The sequence below is a fragment of the Natrix helvetica genome, assembly GCF_964273705.1.
Source record: "Natrix helvetica genome assembly, chromosome: 3".
NCBI lineage: Eukaryota > Metazoa > Chordata > Lepidosauria > Squamata > Natricidae > Natrix > Natrix helvetica.
In genome coordinates, this window is record NC_138549.1 from 135,315,298 (window position 1) to 135,335,708 (window position 20,411).

General features: G+C 37.8%; 1 protein-coding gene across 2 annotated transcripts in view; it reads left to right on the plus strand.

Annotated features, from left to right (window-relative positions):
* The window catches only part of MOV10 (Mov10 RNA helicase), a 38,920-nt gene that overhangs the window by 5,101 nt on the left and 13,408 nt on the right, over window positions 1-20,411 (plus strand). For both annotated transcript variants that reach the window (XM_081947464.1, XM_081947465.1), the window contains exons 3-14: window positions 101-231; window positions 2,490-2,716; window positions 4,168-4,408; window positions 5,892-6,026; window positions 8,607-8,769; window positions 10,580-10,734; window positions 11,428-11,604; window positions 13,172-13,319; window positions 14,660-14,821; window positions 14,978-15,081; window positions 18,472-18,569; window positions 19,744-19,863. In XM_081947464.1, coding sequence (XP_081803590.1) covers window positions 101-231; window positions 2,490-2,716; window positions 4,168-4,408; window positions 5,892-6,026; window positions 8,607-8,769; window positions 10,580-10,734; window positions 11,428-11,604; window positions 13,172-13,319; window positions 14,660-14,821; window positions 14,978-15,081; window positions 18,472-18,569; window positions 19,744-19,863 — 1,861 coding nt within the window. The remainder of the gene's footprint in view (window positions 1-100; window positions 232-2,489; window positions 2,717-4,167; window positions 4,409-5,891; window positions 6,027-8,606; window positions 8,770-10,579; window positions 10,735-11,427; window positions 11,605-13,171; window positions 13,320-14,659; window positions 14,822-14,977; window positions 15,082-18,471; window positions 18,570-19,743; window positions 19,864-20,411) is intronic.

Below are 20,411 nucleotides of genomic sequence, written 5' to 3' on the forward strand. Positions count from 1 at the left end.
AAGAATAAAGATGAACTGCTTTCTGTGCAAATTTTTCCAATATTTTACAATTTGTTCGAAGCTTTTTTTCTACGGTATTTCTTTTTTTGCTTCTCTATAGGGGAAGAAGAAGCTAACCCTTACTGATCAATATTGGAAACCAAATGCTGATACTGGAGCTGAAGACCCTTCTACCCCAGATGACAACACATTCAATAATCCACTTCCTCCCGGAGCACGTGTTAAGCGCAGGTATGTAATTGTATGGGAGCAAAGCTTGAGGAGACTTAATTTTCCATGTATTCCCAGAATGTTTGGTCCTATGTTGTAAATGAAAAGTTTGAGCCTTGGTGTTATTTTCAAAAATTGTGAATTCTAAGCTTCATTTAAGAAAAAAAATGTCCCAACTCTTGAAAATGCAAGAAAAAACAACAATCCTCTATTAAGCCAAGAAAATAGCAGAATTTTGATTTTGTCTAGATTTTCCTCTTCTCATTTTTAAAGGCCAAGATGCTGAATCCATCCTAAATCTTGCTGCTCATTAAATGTCCAGATTAAGGTTTTTGAGCCTCACTGCATCTCTGCTTTTGGAGGAACATACTTTCAGGTCCCAGATATTTCTACAGGGACACTGGCATTTTGGTGGGAGGAAGGGGAGGGGGTGGAATGAAGTGAGCTCTATATGAAATTTCTGTTCCTATTTCCTGCATTACTGTGCTAATCTCTATATGAAGTTTCTGTTTCTGTTTTCCTGCAATGATGTTATATGGTAGGGATTTAGTTAGCATTTTTTAAAATTGCTGATCTTAAGTTTGTAAGTTTCAGTTCTTGCCTAGATCTCTTGTTATCACAAACCTTTCGATAAAAGTTTTTGGAACCACTGCAACATTTATAGACATTTATAGAAATCTATCCATTTTCATATAATCATAGGCAGGTCCCCCATCCCCCCCCCAATTCATTTCTAAAAATCACAACATCATGATAATAGATTTACTCAATTTTGTCTGAGAATGGTGGAAATTGTTCGCAATGAGTCATCAACTATCGTGGTCCACCCCATCATACTATTAGATGTTTTGTAGAGGAAATGCAGTTTAGTAGAGAAAAGCAGAATCAATCTGTTTTGTGTGGCTGAAGACTTCTTTGGAAAAACACAAGCAAACTCATGTGAATACTGGTGGCCATTTCAAAAAGCATAACTACAAGTGAGAAGCATGATCCATCTCACTTTGTAGATTACAAAGTACAACCATGAGAATGGCATAAAATCAAAACAACAGATTTGGGAAGGCTTGTGAATCGTTCGTAATAATGGCTGTGATAAGGCTTACTGGGGTTTTTTCCCCCTGCCCCTTAAAGTCTACATGAAAAAGCTCTTCTTACCTTATTGGTAAAAAATATTCGGATCTCAGCCTCTATGCTGACCTATCCTGTCACAATGCCTTCCAAATTTATTGGAATTTAACTTCCTTGCCAGCTAGATTGTGGGAAAAGATTTGGAAAGCATTGGAAGCATCCAATTGGGGAATGTCTAGTCTTTCATTGACTTGGACAACTGTGTTTTGTGGATTAATGAAGCATTTGTGTTAAATTCAAGCAAAGCTTGCTAGCATTATTAGAGAGAATCACTAATATCTGTAATTCAACACAGATATTGAAAGAGCACATTTACTAACCCAACTTTCTGATGTCTTATATTCATTCAAATGTAATTTGTCAGAAGGGGGTAGAATTCTAAAAGGATAAGGTACATAATGCTTTATTTCAGACTTGAAAATCACCATTTATATATTGATATTTCAGCCTGAGTATATGTATACCGATATTTACTTTTATCTAGTTTTGATAAGACTCTTAAGTAGCTTTGTTCTTGTTAAGTAGAGAACCAGATTTGGCTTGGCACAAACAAAGATTCTTAGATAGATTCTTGTGTTGAAATGGCAAAATAAGAGACAGGTCTCACACTCATGAAGTCCTTTTAAAATCATAATGAAAACCACAAGCTTGCAGCTGAGATGTGTCTTGTCACAGGATGTGTGAACAAGTATTTTTGTAATTTCTTTCTTTATCTACTATGAGCTATGTTTCCTGCTTATGTAACCAAGTGAAACTAAGAAACCTACTGTTTATACTTGCTTGAATATGCATGCAGTGTTCTTCCATCCTTATGGGAGGACCCACTTTTATGCAAACCTGAATAAACAAGTCCATTTTCTTGTTCTAAGTCACATGTTTATATGTTGCCTTTAATTATAGCTTTCCCCATCTCCTATTCTCAATTTGTTATATAACAGCTCCTATCACTGTCATCTTGCAATACCATGCCACTTTGAAGGTTAGGTTTTTACTTTTTTAAAAGAAATCCTGAAATCTTTTTTTAATATTCCTATTTTCTGTTCTATAGTTGCTATTTTAGCATTATTCATATCTTTAAACAATCCTGTGTGTATGTGGTATAAGAAATTGTGGGAAGTCTGATTTCTCAGTTTCTTTATTCTTTATTCCAGATCAAAATTTGTGTCCAATAAGAATGACGTGAAAATTATTTCAAAGTATGATGAGCCAAATGGTAAAATCCGATTCAACATTTCTCCCGAGCAGAGTTTGACTATTAAAATTGAGGTTAAGAACTATGGAACAAATGAAATTATGCTGGAAAAGTACAGGCTGATGAAACGTTGTGAATTCACTTTTTTAGTTTCTGAAGAACCTTTGCCCGTGAAACTGCCACCAGGTAATATATGTATACATTGGTTGAAACATTGCTAGATCCCTTAAAAGAGTTGGTATGGGTCACATATTGTAAAACCATTACAGAACAATTAAGCACTGCCAAAAATGATTTTTTTTTCTGTCATGAGCCTTTAAAAACCAATTCAAAATGCTTAGGAATACATCTGAAAGATGCTCAGATTTATTCCTTGATAATCATCAAGTGTAAGGCCTACCATTAATGCAGACTTAACCAATTTGTGTATTTCTTTCTCCAAATAATTTCCCATAAAAATTAACAAATCTGGTGCAAAACAAACAGCCTCTCCCCCCAAAATAGAAAGCATCCATACCCAAGTGTTTATTAACTAGACATTTATACTGATTTTGAGACATAAAGAAAATGTGGAATGTGTGCGCTTGAATGGGTCCTAAACTGAAGTAGTGTAGTATCAGACATTCATCTTAAGAAGACTGAGGGAGGATTTAAATGCATTTATCATTAATGTTTTTTCCAGAGGAAAGTCCCAGTTAATGGTAATCTAAATTGTTTTCAAGTATTGGCTATAGAAGGTATGTAAATGTGGAATCATTTTCTCTAACCCACATGCATACACTTGAAACTGTGGCTCACTTTCAACAGTATATCAGATTTGGGGACCATTGACTAAAAATGAAATTATACAAAAATACTTGGTCCTTCTGGAAGGAAATGCTCTTTTACCTGGATGGAGAATAGTAAATAACGTCTCATATCTTAACTTAATCTGAACCACACTACCCAGCAATATGTCTACTATTGTGTATGGCACTTGCATTAAATGTTCTATAATTCATGAACCATCAGAAAGAAATCCATGAGGATTAGAGGACTAATGTAGACGTTCCTGTAAGAAATTGTGAGACTGTTCATTTCTAGTCTGCACAATTACTACAGTAACCAGGAGTACTTATGACTATTAATTATGTCAATAAGCATCAGTCAAAACTCCATGAGTTATATCTGTTGAAAGTAATGGGTGATGGAATAAGATACCTGCTAATAGCTGTGTAGTATAACTGAATAATGTCATTATAGATTTCTAAATAACAGCATATAAGATTTATCAAAGATTCTACAGGTCAAGGTACATAAGAATTAAGCAGTTATTTTCCAATCTGTTGATGTTTTTGAAGTACAGTTGGAAACAGGAATGTGCTTAATTTCTTATTTCCACTAAAAAGAAAAGCCTTTTTTTATTCTGGGATATAATGTAAGTATGGGAACATGCAATACTAGAAAGAAGCATCTTTATCTTTAAACTACTTAACTGAATAAATATAAAAAGATTTGTTGCAAATTTTAGAGAATATGCATTGTATATTCTGGAAATTCCATATTCTTAATTTCAAATGTAGTATTAGAAAATTAATGCAGAAGAGAGCCTTCTTCCTTGCTGCTTTGTAAATGTAAAGAGGTTTCCTTGCCTTTAGGATCCGTCTATGTAATTCCAATCACGTGTGCGGTACCGGACTATGGTTTCTTCCATGTTACCATGCAGTTTAATTTCACCAGTGAACAGACTGGGAATTTCCACATTGGACGTTTTGTGCAGGCTGTTGCCAATACCGAGTTAGCAAAACAACTTGGTCCCTCAGAACCTTATCAGCCTTATCAAGTCAAACTGCACAAACCACAGTTCAGATCTATAGAAGATGGCTTTCCACCAGACAAGTATGTGAGGATTCTCTGCTAATTTTCTCCTTTTACTTTTCCTCTGTTTCCTGGACATATTGTCTCAGTATCATACTTTTCCTCCACCTCCTTTTTGTAAATTCTGTCCTTAGCCACTGCCTTTTCCCCCCTGTTGCCATATATCCATGTTTTGCTCATCTATTTTGCAATCCTTTGTTTTGGGATTTTCTTTTCTTCTTCTTCTGTGTTTTCATTTCATTTCGTTTCAGTTGATGCAGTTGGCTACAGTGGAATTCTGGGAGTTGAAGTCCACAAGTCTTAAAGTTCCCAAGTTTGGACACCCCTGACTTAGACTCATATACCGACTCATAGTGCTTTACAGCTCTCTCTGAGCGGTTTATGGTGTCAGCATATTACTCCCAACAATCTGGGTCCTCATTTTACTGACCTCAGAAGAATAGAATGCTGACTCAGCATGAGCCCCTACAGGATTGAACTCCTGGCAGTGAGCAAAGTTAATCTACAATACTGCATCTATCCACTGCGCCACCACGACTTCATTAGGCATACCAAGACTAGCCATACCATTTTAGTTCTCTACATCATTTAGCACTTTATAGGTGCTAAATAAACTTTGAGGAAAAAGACTGGACCCAAAAGACCACTCATAAAGATTGGAGCTAGATGGGATGCAGCCAAAACTATTAATTATTATTTGTTATATTTATGGCACCTTGAAAGTTTTAATTTTTTCATTTTCATTCTCCGAAGCCTTACTTGAAATTGTTTTTTGATATTCCATCTTTACAGGAACTGGCTACGGATAGCTAGTGTATACCAACATAAGAGCAGGAAAACATTCTGCAATGTATGAAAAAATAGCAAATTATTTTTTCCCCAAAAGTTATGTGTTGATTGTTTTTTTAGTCATATCTTGCAGCCAGGATGAATTGCATGCAATGTAAACCATTTAATTATACTAATTTATGTAGTTAATCGAAATTACATAAATTAAAATAACAAGGTTACAATTATAATAATTTCTTTACACTTAGAGAGGCCAAACTTTTCCCATATTTGTATTATGGTAATTCTTATATGTAAATCATTGTATACGCAAATTGATATTAGCTATTGATGGAACTAATATCTGAAATCGTGATTTGACTATTTCTCACATTTTCCTTCTATTATATTCTGGTAATCTGGGTTGGCCTTTATTGAATTTTTAGGTAAGGATAACAATGTTTGAATAGGAAACGAATTTTAACTTTTAAATGTTTTATCTCCAATGGCCAAAAACACTGGGGAATGGCAAACATCAGTAGAGGGCACAAAGATTTCCCTCCTATTTGGGGGAGGTGGGTTAAAGATGAAAAAAGGATAAAATATCTGTGTGTTTTTTCATATTTTGTTATCAAAATTTAGCGACATACTTTAGGACATAGTGTACAAATTGAAAATTGTTTTTCTTGTTATGAACTTCTCTGATTTACATGCAACTTTTGTTTTGTGTTTCCAGCACTTTGTCCTTTGAATTGAAGCAGAAACGTTTAGATGAGTACAAATACCCAAGCGATCTGAAGGATTTAATTGTACGCTTGAATGAAGGCGATACTCCTAATGATGGCGCCAGTGACAAGATTGCCCATCTCAAGTAAGTTTCTACTAAGCAAGAAATTGTCATTCTCTTCTTCGTCCTAAGGAAGAGAGATATGCCCATCATGTTACTACAGCATATTGATGCAATAATCAAAGTATGTAATTACAACTAGCAAATCCTAGAAAAAGCCCTGCTTGACTATGAACTCATGGTGAGTTTATCCCAGTTGCTATCATTCTGACCTTGTTTTTCACAGGATTGTTCATGTTTTGATAATACAATAAGGGAAAATGTTCATATTGTTGACTTGGGCTCCCAGAGGAAATATGGGCTATAAAAGTATTTTTGTCTTCCTGATTAATGACCCCCAAGATTCATTGTGATATACCATTCTCCCCCTCCCCCCCCCCCCCCGGCCTATTTTGGCTGCAGATAATAGGATTTGTAAGAAAAGGCTAGTGTCGGAATTAATGTGTGACTTCATAAATACTTGTTCTTAAATATCATTTTTTCTTAATTCCTGGTTTAGAGCAGCCTAGGGATAGCTAATATGGCACTCGTGAATAACAATGAGGCGTGATGATGAAATGAAAACAATTAAGAGGAAAAATCTTCATTGACTTTTGAAAGGAAAAAGTTATTGCTAGGCTTGAATATTGGGCTGAAACAAAGTAAAATTTACCACAGAGAAATTCAATTTTCTGCTTCTGGTGATTAAAAAAAAAGAGTGGGAGCAGTCTGGCTTTATAATAGTAGGTGTGAAGTGAATATGGGTGTGTAGTCTTTGACAAGTTAAATGTAGCCTATCAGTGTGATGCAGCTGTTAAATGCCGAAGGTCTTCAAACAGAGACTGGATAATCACCAGGCTTGAAATGCTTTAGCAGAAAGCAGGGATTTGGGCTATGTTATCTCTGAAGTGCCTTCCATCTCTTATGGAAATGAAAAAGTCTGCATGCTGCAAATCAAGATATTTCTAGAAAGTAAAAATGAGAAGGGCTGCAAATGATGCTGTGCTTGGCAACAGGTCCTTCAGTTTTTTAAAAAAATGAAAATAAGCTGGGATGCGAGGGGGAAGGTAGAGTGGGGAGGAACAAACAGATCCATTCACCTTTGGGTGCATTAATCGCAGCAGCTATTTTGTGGATAAGGATGCCTCCCTTCTTTTCATGGGAAACAATAAAAGTACAGCAATATGTAGAATTTTAGAAACAAATCAATGGTGATTTCATCACCATTTTCTAATTTCATTAGAAGTGTTTTAAACTCACAATGCTCCTGTTTTGAATTCTGTTTCAAATTCAAAGCACTTCCAGTAAGGTCAGAACAGTGGCTGTTCTGAATTCCGATTGGGTTCACAGTTCAATCTCAGGATGTTTTGCAGAGTTTAAACGGCCATGTGATGAAGCACCTATAGCCATGATGGTGAACCTATGGCACGTGTGCCATAGGTGGCACGTGGAGCCATATCTGAGGGTACAGGAGGCATTGCCCTGTCAGCTCTAGCATGCACGCATGCACTGGCAAGCTGATTTTCAACCTTGACTTTTGGCCATTTTTTGCCCTCTGGAGGCGGGCGAGGGAAGCTCCTGAAGCCTCCGGAGGGCGAAAAATGGCCCAATGTACCTCCCGGAAGTTTGGAGACTTAAGTGAGGTCAGCAAATATGCACATGGGTGGGTGGGTTGTGCGTGCATGTGGGTGGAACGCATTGCATTATGGGTGTAGGCACGCATGTGCGCGACACCCCCATGATCGCCCCCACTTTTGGCACGCCTCAACAAAATGGTTAGCCATCACTGACCTATAGCTTGCTTTTAAATTCCAAACGTGGGCCAGGAAGATTGCTTATCCAAAATAAAAATTAAAAAAACCCTGTGTATTTGTATCCTCCGTTGTACAATAGGTATTCATCACTTCATTTTGCTTTTATTGTTAATATTTATATACACCTCTGGGTGTTTTAGATATTTCAAAAGTTGAGATGTTTTGAGGGATCAGCATTGCTCAACAAGAGATTTTTAAAAACTTAGAAACTAGTAGCTAAGCAACCTCAGAGATAGTTGTGTAGTTGTGTTCATACTTGACCCTTTTTGATAGTCCTTTTATCATCTCTTGGAATACCAAGAAGCTGTTGGGTAGTGTGGCTCCACTTTTGTTACTGCCCAGTTTGTGTCACCTTTTATTCTTTTTCATTGTGTTTTTGATGTTTTACTTGCCAACTGCCTAGAAATATTGGGAGTCATGTGATGCACACATTTAATAAATAAATAAATCTAAAACAAGATAATATATTGTACCTTGGCCAATATTAACAAATCACATTAAGCTGGGGTAGCTACCAAATCTTTTTAAACAGCAGCATTGGTTTGTCTTCGCCTCGTACCAGTTTTTTTTTAACCTTTTTTCAAATATTAGGAAGTTCAGATAGCTCTCTGTCTGCATGGTAAGGAAGAATACATGTGCTGGAAGGAGCAGCAATGTAACCAGGGTCATCCAAATAAAGTAGGAGATATTTTAAAGCAGGAATATGTTGTGGTTTTGTCTCTCCCTTCCTACCAAATTTTATAATAAACTCTCTCATCTCTGATGGAAAGATTAAATTTGATAGAATACTAAACCATATACTTCCAAACAGGAGCAGTCTGGAAGCCCCCTTGCAATTTGACAATTATTCTGAGAAGTTTTGTCTGCTTCTTCACTTGGAAGAGATCCAAATGGAGGTGGATATCCATCGATATGATATGCAAAATGTTAGCATGTTTAGAGACAAATCCAATAAAAAACTCCTTGTTCTGAAGGTGAGTGACTTATAGTTTAGAGGCTGAAAGAAATCCTTGTTCTGTGAATGGAAGAGTAAAAGCATAGCTGCTAAACTTCAGCCTTTTCCTTTGCCGTTCTTAGTTGCCTCTGATTTGCAATAAGGCATCATATGGTAGGAATGGGAGAGTGGTACAGGGGCAATGAGTTATATTTATAAAACCATGAGTTTAAGAAAAAAAATAGGAAGAAAAAAATCAGGAAGGACAAAAACAATTTAAAAAATAGGGGGAAATGCAGGATCAATCTCTCACAAAATAAAAATCAAAGTTGCTTGTTTGAAATAGTCTCTCACCAGAGGGAAGAAAGGAAATAGGGAGGAGGAAGAGAGAGGGAGAAAAAAGTGATGTATAAGGTACAAATCTGGTGTATGGAGAGCTAAAGAGCCAATAATTGTTTTTGGGAGTTATTAAATTTAATAATACAATATGATGTTGGGTATGTAACAGTATACATGTGATTTATATGTTATGAAAATGAAAAAAAAAAACTATATAAAAAAAACAAATAGTCTCTCACAAATACTATCTCACAGATTAATTTCCATGAAATAGCAGAACTGCATATAAAATATATCAAAGTTTATTTTACTAAACAAAATTCAGGCAATATATCCTAAATGTGTGCTTTTATATTCTCTCCCTCCCTCCCTCACTCACTCATGCATAAATTTCCTACTTATTTGTATGTATCTTGTATGTAATCTTGGCAGAATAACATCCCCATCATCTCTCCTTTGCCTCCTTCACATGCCACTGCTAGCACTTTTCAAACAATTTAGATTCACCTTTTCATCCCCGCAAAGTTCTATACTTAAAGCATTTCATATGAATAAAAATATTCTTCAATTGGAACTCAAAAGCAAACTTCATGGAAATGTGAAATCTAGAATGATCAAGGTCTAAAGCAGGGGTGTCCAAACTTGGGAACTTTAAGACTTGTGGACTTCAACTCCCAGAATTCCCCAGCCAGGCATGCTAGCTGGGGAATTCTGGGAGTTGAAGCCCACAAGTCTTAAAGTTCCCAAGTTGGACACCCCTGGTCTAAAGCAAAAGATCTGAGACCAAATTGCTCTATTACAATAACAGTGCACGCATTCATCAGCTTCTTACTCTAAGAAACCGGTGATGCGCCATTACAGCATAAGGGCAAAAGAAATTTAAGCCTAGGGCTTGAGATTTAAGAGTTGTTGTTTTTAGTTCAATAGCTGTTTTTCTTCAGTATTTTTTAGTATGTGTGCTTAAAGTATCTTATTCAAGCTAGATCTTTGAAATTGGCTGCAAGCATTATGAGTGAATTAGTCTGGGTGAAGCGTGACAGTTGGATACTAAATTGTACAGATAGCTTTAGTTGTACAATTGTACATATAACTAATGTCATTGTAGCAAATCAGATTGCACATACAGCATTATTTGTATCCACCAGCTGTTGAAAATTAACTTGGGGTCATGTAGATGAGACTAGAGTAAGGAGAAAGAAAAGGAAAATAGATGCTGAAGGAGAATGTGGGAAGAGAATGCTGTAACTCTAGGAGGAAAAAAAATGACAGCAAAAAAGTTAATATGTTATAACTTCTAAATTCAAAATTGTGCATGAATTGTGATGAAAGAGATTAGGAAGATTCCCTGCCCCACCCCATCTAAATGTCACATTTGCACATTTGCTATGCGAATAGCAAATATATGATTTAAATTCATTTGTTCAATTCACTATTCCAGAGGTTTGTTATTCAGGGCATGAGAATTAAAAAGTTTGGGTTTTTAATCAGATTGGTCTGATTCTTTGTTCCAGGCACCTGGTGTGGCAGAGAACCGGCCTTCCGTGTTGAGAGGTGATCATCTGTTTGTGAGCTTGGCTGAAGGGCTACCAAAATACAAAGCTCCCTTCTATAAAGGTTACGTCCATGGTGTGGAGTTGGATCAAGTCAGGCTGGGGTTTTCTGAAAAGTGAGTACTTCAGCTTCAGCCTACAGCTAGATTTTTTTTTTAATGAGAACAAGATTGAGATAATTGGCCCATAATCTAGCCTGGATAGTTAGGTAAGGTTTAGGTAGGAATAGTATTTAATAGGTATAATTTAATAGAGTATGATTTAAATTGTTTATATTAAATTAAAAATATTCAGCCTTAAACTTAATGTCCACTGTACAGTTTAGTTGCTCAACAATTTAATATTATTGATCATCAAATGTATGGGAAAGTTCAGCCTTCTCCAATTTGGTATTCTCTGTGTTGAAACTTGAATGTCAGAATTCCCACCAGAATTCTTTCTGGTAGCAAACTGGGGGAAGGTTATAACAAGAGATTACCAAATCTTGCATACAGTATTTATGTGTGGAATAGAGAGCTCAGCAGTTTGAGAAGCACAGATGTGAAGCAAATTACCTTAGGTCAAGATTATTTTGAAAAATGGGCGAGGCCAAGGAAAAAACAACGAGTATGATCATGTGGAAGAAAATCACGAGGCTCCAGATTTGGGAAAGGTGGCCATGAGGTTGGAATAAGCAGACCAGAGGGGGGGGGGGGAAACCAACCAGCTGGGAGTCAAAATGATGGTACAGATTGAGTGCTGCATGTTTAGCCTTAGGCTAGCAGTGTCATCTTCTTCAATCATCCATTAGCCTCCTTTTCTTTTCCTAGATTACTAAATAATTTTGTCGATAACATGAAGTTTGATGTAGAATTTACTTTCAATCGTCTGCCCTTGCGCCTTCAGCATCGGGCTGTTACACTTGCCCAGAAGAAGCAACTGTCCCATCTGATCTTCCCATGCTTCTCTTACAAGGAATCCCTTCTGCATACTAATCAGGAACTCTGGTGAGTAGGGACAGGAAAGGAGGGAGAGATTGCCAATAGGCAAGGGGAACACCAGAACACTGCTGAATGAACTAGTCAAATAGTCCAGTTTTCTCTTGCCACAACTAGCCAAATGTCTGTGGTAAACTGAGAAAAAGCTTTCACTTATGTTCGATAGCAGATGGTTCACCAATTACAAACAGTTGTCACACCGCTGGTCATCTCTTTGATAGCCTTGTGAAATTCCTTTTAGAACTTGTGGTACATCATGAAACTTATGGAAGCAATGTTTTTAGCTGATTAATGTAACAAGCAGAAATATTTACTTTTATCCATTCTAAATATCAACTTTATTGGATAACTCTGAATTCTAATATTTTGAATGAGGGAGAATTTGCTTTTCTGACCTTACTCATAATTTTATGAGCTTATATATTTCTTTTCACTCTTGGCCCCAGTAACTTCTGTCTTTTCCCAAATTAAAAATCACAGTGATATTAGGGAAATTGCTTCACCTTTACAAAGCCAGGGCTTTGTTCCGTAACATTTTTTGAAGTGTGGTTACTGGGCTGCTTTATTGTACATGGAGTTTCAGCAGTGATTACTTCATAAGTTTCTGCAAATGCATTGTGATGTTGCTTGTTCTCTGTTTCTTTGTCAATATGGAATCTACAAATATGGAATCTACAAAATTTTACAAAGCACTCATATATTGGCCAGTATTTTCCGTGCCTTTACAACCTAAGATGCTCTATCATAATTGTAAAAAAATGGATACTGACTTGCAGTACAATGCAGATAGTACTTAACAACCTTTTATTCAACAGCTGTTATGACAGCACTGAATGAATGGTACTTATGCTTGTTCTTTGAAGCTATGGCTGTTGCCACCCATGGCCATGTGATGAAAATTCAGGCGTTTGGCAGCTGGCCTGCATTTATGATTGCAGGAGAACTTAAATTACTCCCCTGTATCTCCCTCTCCCATTTTTGCCATTTTGGATGCGTTGCATTCCACCACCCAGCTGCACCCATCTGACCTTCACCTTCTTCCTCCATCTGCTGGCAAGGCATAGCCAGCCCAGCTCCAGTTCTTCATTTGGCAGCTGCCACATGAGGCCTTCTCCCTAAGTTCACACCTAGCCTTCTCAAAGTTGCCAACAGCTACCTCCAGCAGGGTCAAGCTGTGGGTGGAGGGGGATAGTGGGCAAGTGGAGGTGGTAGAGTTCACGACAGCTGGTTCACACTTCTCCCCATTTCTGGCTTGGCTGGCTAAGATTGCGCATCAGCAGCCATTTACCTGCTGGCCAACCTGTCTCCTTGCAAGCTTCCTGGGCGTGACAACTTGCTGCTGGCTTTCCCAATGATTTTGCTGGCTGGCAGGAAGTTTTGAGGAGGTCCTTGACTCTTGATTTGCAGTGATGGATCAGCCATCACTAAGAAATGCAAGTCACATGACATTGCACTTTGCAACTGCATTGCTTAGTGATGGAAATTCCATCCCACATTAACCATGTGTTATTTAACCAGGGCTCTTTGGCCAGAGCTTTGTTACGTTTTCTTTCTTTTCTCTGCCTGTACCCTCCAGTCTATATAATTCTGATCTGAACAAGAATGAGGAACAGAAGGAAGCTGTCCGTCAAGTGGTGGCAGGGACTTCCAGACCAGCCCCATATCTTATATTTGGGCCTCCCGGTACTGGCAAGACAGTCACTATGGTGGAGGCCATTAAGCAGGTGAATACACTTTTGTCACAGATATAAATATAATGAAAGTGAAATGGACTGGGGAGGAGCCAAGAAATTGTGCTTACAACCTTGATGAATATGTTCCTGTTGTGGGGAAAAAACCAATGAAAGGAAGAGAAAACAGCAACACAAACAATAATTTTTACTTTAAGATACAGAGGTTACCATATTTTTCAGAGTATAAGACGCACCAGAGTATAAAATGAACCAAGATTTTGAAGAGGTAAATTTTTTTAAAAAAGGTTTTTGCACTCTGCAAACCTCCCAAAAATGGCCCATTTTTTTTGCAAAAACGGGCCCCTTTCCCTCCCCCAAAAGGCATGAATAGCCTGTAGGGGGCTTGCAGAGTGTTCCTGGAGGGGGGGGGAAATGAGCAAAAACCAGCCCGTTTTGCAAAAACTGGCCCGTTTTTTGTCAAAAAAAATGGCATGCATAGCCTTTAGGAGGCTTATAGCATACTTCTGGGGACTGGTGGAGCAAAAAATGGCCCGTTTTCCATTCATTTCTGTCCTCCCCAGCCCCCAGGAGCTCTCTGAAAACCTTCTACAGACTCTGAACGGCCATTTTTGTGACAGGGTGGGGCTTCGGGAGACAAAAAATGCTGTATTTAGTGTATAAGACGCACCCAGATTTTCAGCCTCTTTTTTGAGGGAAAAAGGTTTTTATTCCGAAAAATATGGTATTTCAGTAATAATCTGGAACATAAACAACCATCATATCACAATTTACACGAATAACCCATTGCAATGAGGTCCACTGACATAGTTGGTCCAGCAAGGACAGCTATAGGCTAGTGGCCCTGAGCTGATGCTGAGCTCCACATTTTATACCTTTCTTCTAATGGACACACAAAGATGGTCACTTACTTGCCACATTTCATAACCATTTCCTTGTTCCTTCTTGCTGACCATCAGTTTCCACATACACCCGTGTACATCTGAAGTCTCCATCTTTCAGTTCCTTATTTCTCACGGCTTCATCTTTCTAGTTCCAGATATACTCATGAAACTCTCTACTTTGCAATATCATATTACACATATTGCAACTGCTTAGCAAATTACAAATTACAGTTAGTTCTTCTACATTATGAAATCATCCTAGCTGAAGACTTTGGTTCCTGTTTCCATCCTGGGGCCTGTTATCGTCCACTTAGGCCCTATTAAATCTAATAGATCACTAGGCATTTCCCACATTCCTAAACCAAGAATCTTGTGGAGACCCAGTTCTATTTTGCACCACCAGCTTCTTTCATGGCTTAAAGTATAAATAAAAAGTATTCCCTTTTTTTCCAATTAAAAACCTCTTATTTGTGCTCTTGTTCTTCTCAGGTTCTGCGATGCATTGAGGGTGCCCATGTGCTTGCTTGTGCTCCTTCCAACAGTGCCTCAGACCTGCTCTGCCAACACCTCATGAAACATGTGGATAAAAGGAACATCTACAGGATGAATGCTAGCAGTAGGGATTACCATAGAATCCCTGCGGATATCAAGGTGTATTCTAGTTTTCTCTCTCCAAGCTAGTAATTCTGTTCCAGGCTAACAGCTGGTAGCATTCTCATATGTCTGCCATGTAAAATTTTGAGTTGAGAAAAAGAATAGATCTCCATTCTTGGGTGTTACTTAATGCGTGCTTTTGTTTGTTTCTAGCCTTTGTGTAACTGGGATGAGGCAAAGAATTGTCCTGTGTTTCCAAAAAAGGAAAAACTGCAAAGCTACCAGGCCATTATCACTACACTGGTGACAGCAGGAAGGTAGGGCATATGTAAAATAACTGAAGATAGGTGGGAATAAGATTATGAAATTATTATGGAGAGCATAATGATTTGGAAGAAGTTAGTCATTTATAAAAAATCAAATTTGAAAATTTACTCTGTATTGTTAGAAAATCAAATTTATTTATTTATTTTCAAATTTTTCATTCACTTTCAAAAGGTGAAAAATATAATTAGCTAAGAAGGGATAAAATTAACTTTTTATAGCCACCTGTTCTCAGCACATATTTTTAAAGAAATGATCCACTGATCTCTGAAATAAACACAAGAGTTAAGTGATTAGAATGGGTTAATATTCACCAGATGTTTTTTTTATAACATTTTTTTTTATTTTTGAACAAACACAAACGGACAGAACAAAAAACATAAACGAATTTTCCATTACAAATTATAGAAAGTTTGTCAGTTGGTTACAAAATTTCTGTGCATCCCTTCCATAGTCATCACTTGCAATTCAGATCAAATCACATATTTTTAAATCAAATATATTTATATATATATTACTATTATTGTACCTCAACCTTCATTTGACTATAATTGCTTTTACATCCTTTTATATGAAATATTCTAAATCTAAGGAAAATTATATAATGGCATTCCATTAGATCTTCCTAAAACATCCAATAACATTACATCTTTAAAACATGTTCTAAATAAAAATTGATTATATTTAATAACAAAGCTTTTAAACATCTCAGAGTCTCCATTTGTAATTTATATAAAATTTCATATTGTCAAACTAATTAGAAGAAGACAACACAAATATAACACAAATATAAAAAGGCAACCTTAAAAATAAAAATATGGTTTTCTGCCTGGATGGTCTTCTGTGATGAGCCGAATGACAGAAAGAGGGAGTAGTGAGCTCCCTCCCATATTTGTGCACACCAGGGGTTGTAACACAAATACATACCTATTTCTCTGGCTTAGCTGATAAGGAAGAGAGCCTGTGGCTTAGTGGCTAATATAACGGCCTAATATGTAATACAGCCCTGGTTCGAATCCCAGTAAGGCTAGCTGATGAGAGCTAAATAGTTTGAACTGGATCTATACTAGTCTCCCTTTATTTATTTATCAGCACAAATACAACACACACACACACACACACTAAATTTAACTAAGTTTTAACTTAATTTTTATTATACACTTTCATTACATCAACCTGTATCTTTCCAGTAATAGAGCAGTCTTATGTCTTTTTCCATTTGTACCACTAGTATTCTGATTACTTTCTTGGTACGTCTTGTATGGACTTCTCTTCACAAGTTGTTGTTCATTTCATATCTCATGAAAACTCGAAACCCTCCATCTGCTCCTTCCGTCAGCTTATCTTTGGTTATCACTGGTGCTTCTGTCAAGATTTCTCTCCTTACCTCCATCAATTTTTCTCTCTTTTCTTCTTCTATACTTTGAAATCTGGGGTAGAGTTCCAGTCCATCTATCTCCCCTTTCCATATTCCGCTCTTGCCATTTCCAACCACGCTCAGTTTGTTGTCAGTATCCACAATTTTCTTATCTCTTTGCTTTTAATCTATAGGTATACGAAAGAATAAAAAGTAGTAGAAGAAAAACTAATCCATTCAGTTTAAAAAATAGGGAACATTTGCAAAAATTCCATCCATAAAAAGAACAATTTTTAAAAGATAACAGACTAAGTTTAATGTAGCTTAATTTCGCCGCTTACTCTCTTCTGTCTTCAATTTTAATTTAGCTTTGATTTTTTTGGGGGTAGTCTCTTTTCTAATAATAAAATTTCCTCACCAATTCGACATGCTTTCTCTTTCCATTTTCTTTCCGTTCCGGAGCTGTCCCAACTTCAGCAGCTTCAATGGCTGTGTTTCTGTCATCGGAAATAAGAGCTTCTCCTGGATCAATCAGGGACTTTGTGGTGTCCCTGAGATCAGCAGGATGTACTCTTCACTATCACCATCTCTACGGGACGGTTTAGTTCCAAATGGACCGTCCAGTGGCAGAAATATCAACTGCGATCTTGAAGCTCCAAGATTGCAAGTCGTGTCGTCGCAACATCAGCCCCTCCCCTTCAATATTCACCAGATGTTGTACCAGGATAGCCAACATGATTGCCAAAATCTGATGACAGATATGGCATAAGAAGAAGAAGCAGCAGAAGAAGATGATGTATAGATCCCATCCCCTCCCAACGAGTAGACTAGGAATTATAATTCACCAACTCTGGAAAAAGACTGTTTTTAAGCAACTATTTCATAAAGTTAAAAATAGCTGCTGAAATATTAAAAAATGGGCAGATTTGTGACATTTTCTTGGTTGCTATGTGACAGTAAAAGATCCAAAGACACATTTTGTTAGGAATGCTCTTTTGTTAGGTTAGCATTTCAGGAAAGGGCATGAACAGAGGTCTATTCTTGGTTTGCTTACTGGAATGTTAGGCAAAAAGTAAAACATTAGTCATTCTTATATCAATAATTCGTTTCAAGGGTATGGCAGGCTGAAAACAGGATAAATTAATTTTTTTGCTTAACTGTACTACAAGAGGTTAAGACCTTGGATAGTAATGGTTGAGATGCTAAATTCGTCATAAATAGACACAAGTTCAAGTTTATTCACATCAGGAATTTCACTAGAGGTGACTTTGAATCCTATTATTGTCTCTTAGCTTAAAGTTCTCTAGAATAATGTTTCTCAACTTCAACTACTTTAAGTTGTATAGATTTCAATTCCCAGAATTCCCCAGTTGGTATGCTGACCAGGAAGTTCTGGGAGTTGAAGTCCAAGCATTTTAAAAGTTGCTGGGGTTAAGAAACACAGCTCTAAAGGGTTCTTTTTGTGGATAAAAATACTTGGAGGAGTATTGCAACCAAGAAATATTCACAAACTTTCCTGGAAGAGATGTAGTATATAAATTTAATGAAATAAGTAATATTAGACTATCCTTCCTCAGTGTAATTGCTGCAAGAGGAATAAGATCACAGTTTTTTCCGTGGTTATGTGCCCCATCGCCAGCTGGTCTTCTCGTTTCTGGTACGCTCATACATACCAGCCAGCTGGTCTTTGCGCATGGGCCAGAGCACCGGAAATCTGAAGACCAGGTGGCCGGTGCACATGTGTGCACCGGCCAGCTGGTCTTTCCGTTTCCAGCACATGCCGGCCAGCAGCATGCATGCACTGGAAACTGGACGACTAGCTGTTTGGTGCGCATGCATACACCGGAAACCGGGAGATCAGCTGCACAATGGTCAACTAACTGGTCTTCCGTTTTCTGGGCTTGTGCACATGTTCCAGTTCGCAGCGAAAAGTTTCGCTGACACTGACCTAGAGCAATAGCGCTTATCCTGGAAAGCTGGATATTTCTGCATGTGTTCAAAGATTTTGTGTATCTCTTCTAATTAGATTGGCTTCTGCTGATTTCCCTGAGGGACATTTTTCTCATGTCTTTATTGATGAGAGTGGTCATGCTGTGGAACCAGAGAGCCTGATTGCCATTTCAGGTGAGGAATGACAGAATGGAAATGATACATCATCCCTCAGGCGATGAGAATATTGCTATATATCTTTGCTCTGGTTCTTGTCAACTAACTTACATTTCCCCTATCTGGCATTTGCCAGAAGTTTTGATAGTGTGGTTCCAGAATTTCCAGTAATTTGTATTTTGGGGAAACAGAGTCCTGGGAAAGGTTGAGGAAGTCCATTTCTAGATATTTTAATGTTCTGCTGTTGAAGATACAGAATGTTTTGAATGGCAGTTGTGTGTTTCTATAAAGCCTTCCAGCAGCATTTAGCATATTGTGTTAGCTTCATACTAACAACTAACAAACTAGCAGTTGTGGAGCTGATCATTTCTAGATTTAATACTTATTAGCTGTGCTGTGAAAATAGGCATAACCTTTGCCTATTGTTAAAACATCTACAAAGGGAAACTTTGTGAAATGGGCCGCTAGGACAGGCCTTTTCCAATTGTTCTGCCAGAGAAGGTTGTTACAGATCCCATCAGTCAAAGAACTATTGGTGGGATCTAGGAGAAGAACCTTCTCTGCTGTAGTGCCATCCCTTTGGAACATCCTTCCCTCTGGACTAAGGTCTGTCCACACTGTATGTTGAAACGCTATTTGTTTGCTTAGTTCTTTTATTTCCTCTTTTTAGCTCTTTATAAGTGCTAATATTTAATGTTGCTTTATCTTATTCCATGGCACTCGGAGATTCAGTGGCCAAGACGCTGAGCTTGTCGATTAGAAAGGCTGGCAGTTCAGTGGTTCAAATCCTTAGCGTCGTGTAAGGGAATGAGCTCCCGTTACTCGTTCCAGCTTCTGCCAACCTAGCAGTTCGAAAGCATGTAAAAATGCAAGTAGAAAAATAGGGACTACCTTTGGTGGGAAGGTAACAGTGTTCCGTGCACCTTTGGCATTTAGTCATGCCGGCCACATGGCCACGGAGACGTCTTCAGACAGCGCTGGGTCTTTGGCTTTGAAACAGAAATGAGCACCGTCTCCTAGAGTCAGGAACAACTAGCACATATGTGCCAGGGGAACCTTTATCTTATTCCATGTGCATGTTTTAATACAAATGGTTTTTATATTTAAGTAAGCAACCTAGCAAACTTTGGTGGGGAGGGGGGAATGAGAAGAAAATACTAACAAAGCAAATAGATTTCCATCTCTCTTTCAGGTATTCTTGCCATGATGGACCCAAAGAAAAATGTCAATGGAGGTCAGCTGGTTTTGGCTGGGGATCCCCAGCAACTGGGACCAACTTTGAGATCTCCTCTGGCAATTCAACATGGCTTGGGCAAGTAAAGGAAGTCATATTTTAACGTAGTAGCAGTTTATATGCTACAAAATATCTATTTAAGGATAAAGGAAAAAATAAATGTAAAGCCTATTGAACTCTCACATGCCATTGTATCACCATAGTGCTGGTGATGTCTGTTTCAAAAATAGCTCTGGAGAAACTTCTTCTTGTGCAATATCTGTCATCGGACATTGGCGATCCTATTTTTATCAACAGCCGCATGAAAAAGTGCTGCTGAGTTTTGTCCAAACCAGTCCTTTGAAGGCATGATGTTCTTCTGCCTGGATCTTGTTTGTCTTCAATCTTTCCCTGGAAGATTAAATGAAGTATGCTATATTTTTCCGGGTGTCGCATCACATGTCCAAAATATTCTTTCACTTTTTTATGGTTTTAATGATTTTCCTTGGCTTTCCCAGGCAGCTTATCATCTCATCATTTCTATCTTCTGGTTAGTGGCGCACATGTGCGCCTGACAACCATCTGGCCAGCGCACATGCACATAATGAAACCAGAAGACCAACTCTTCCGGTTTCCAGGACTGCCGC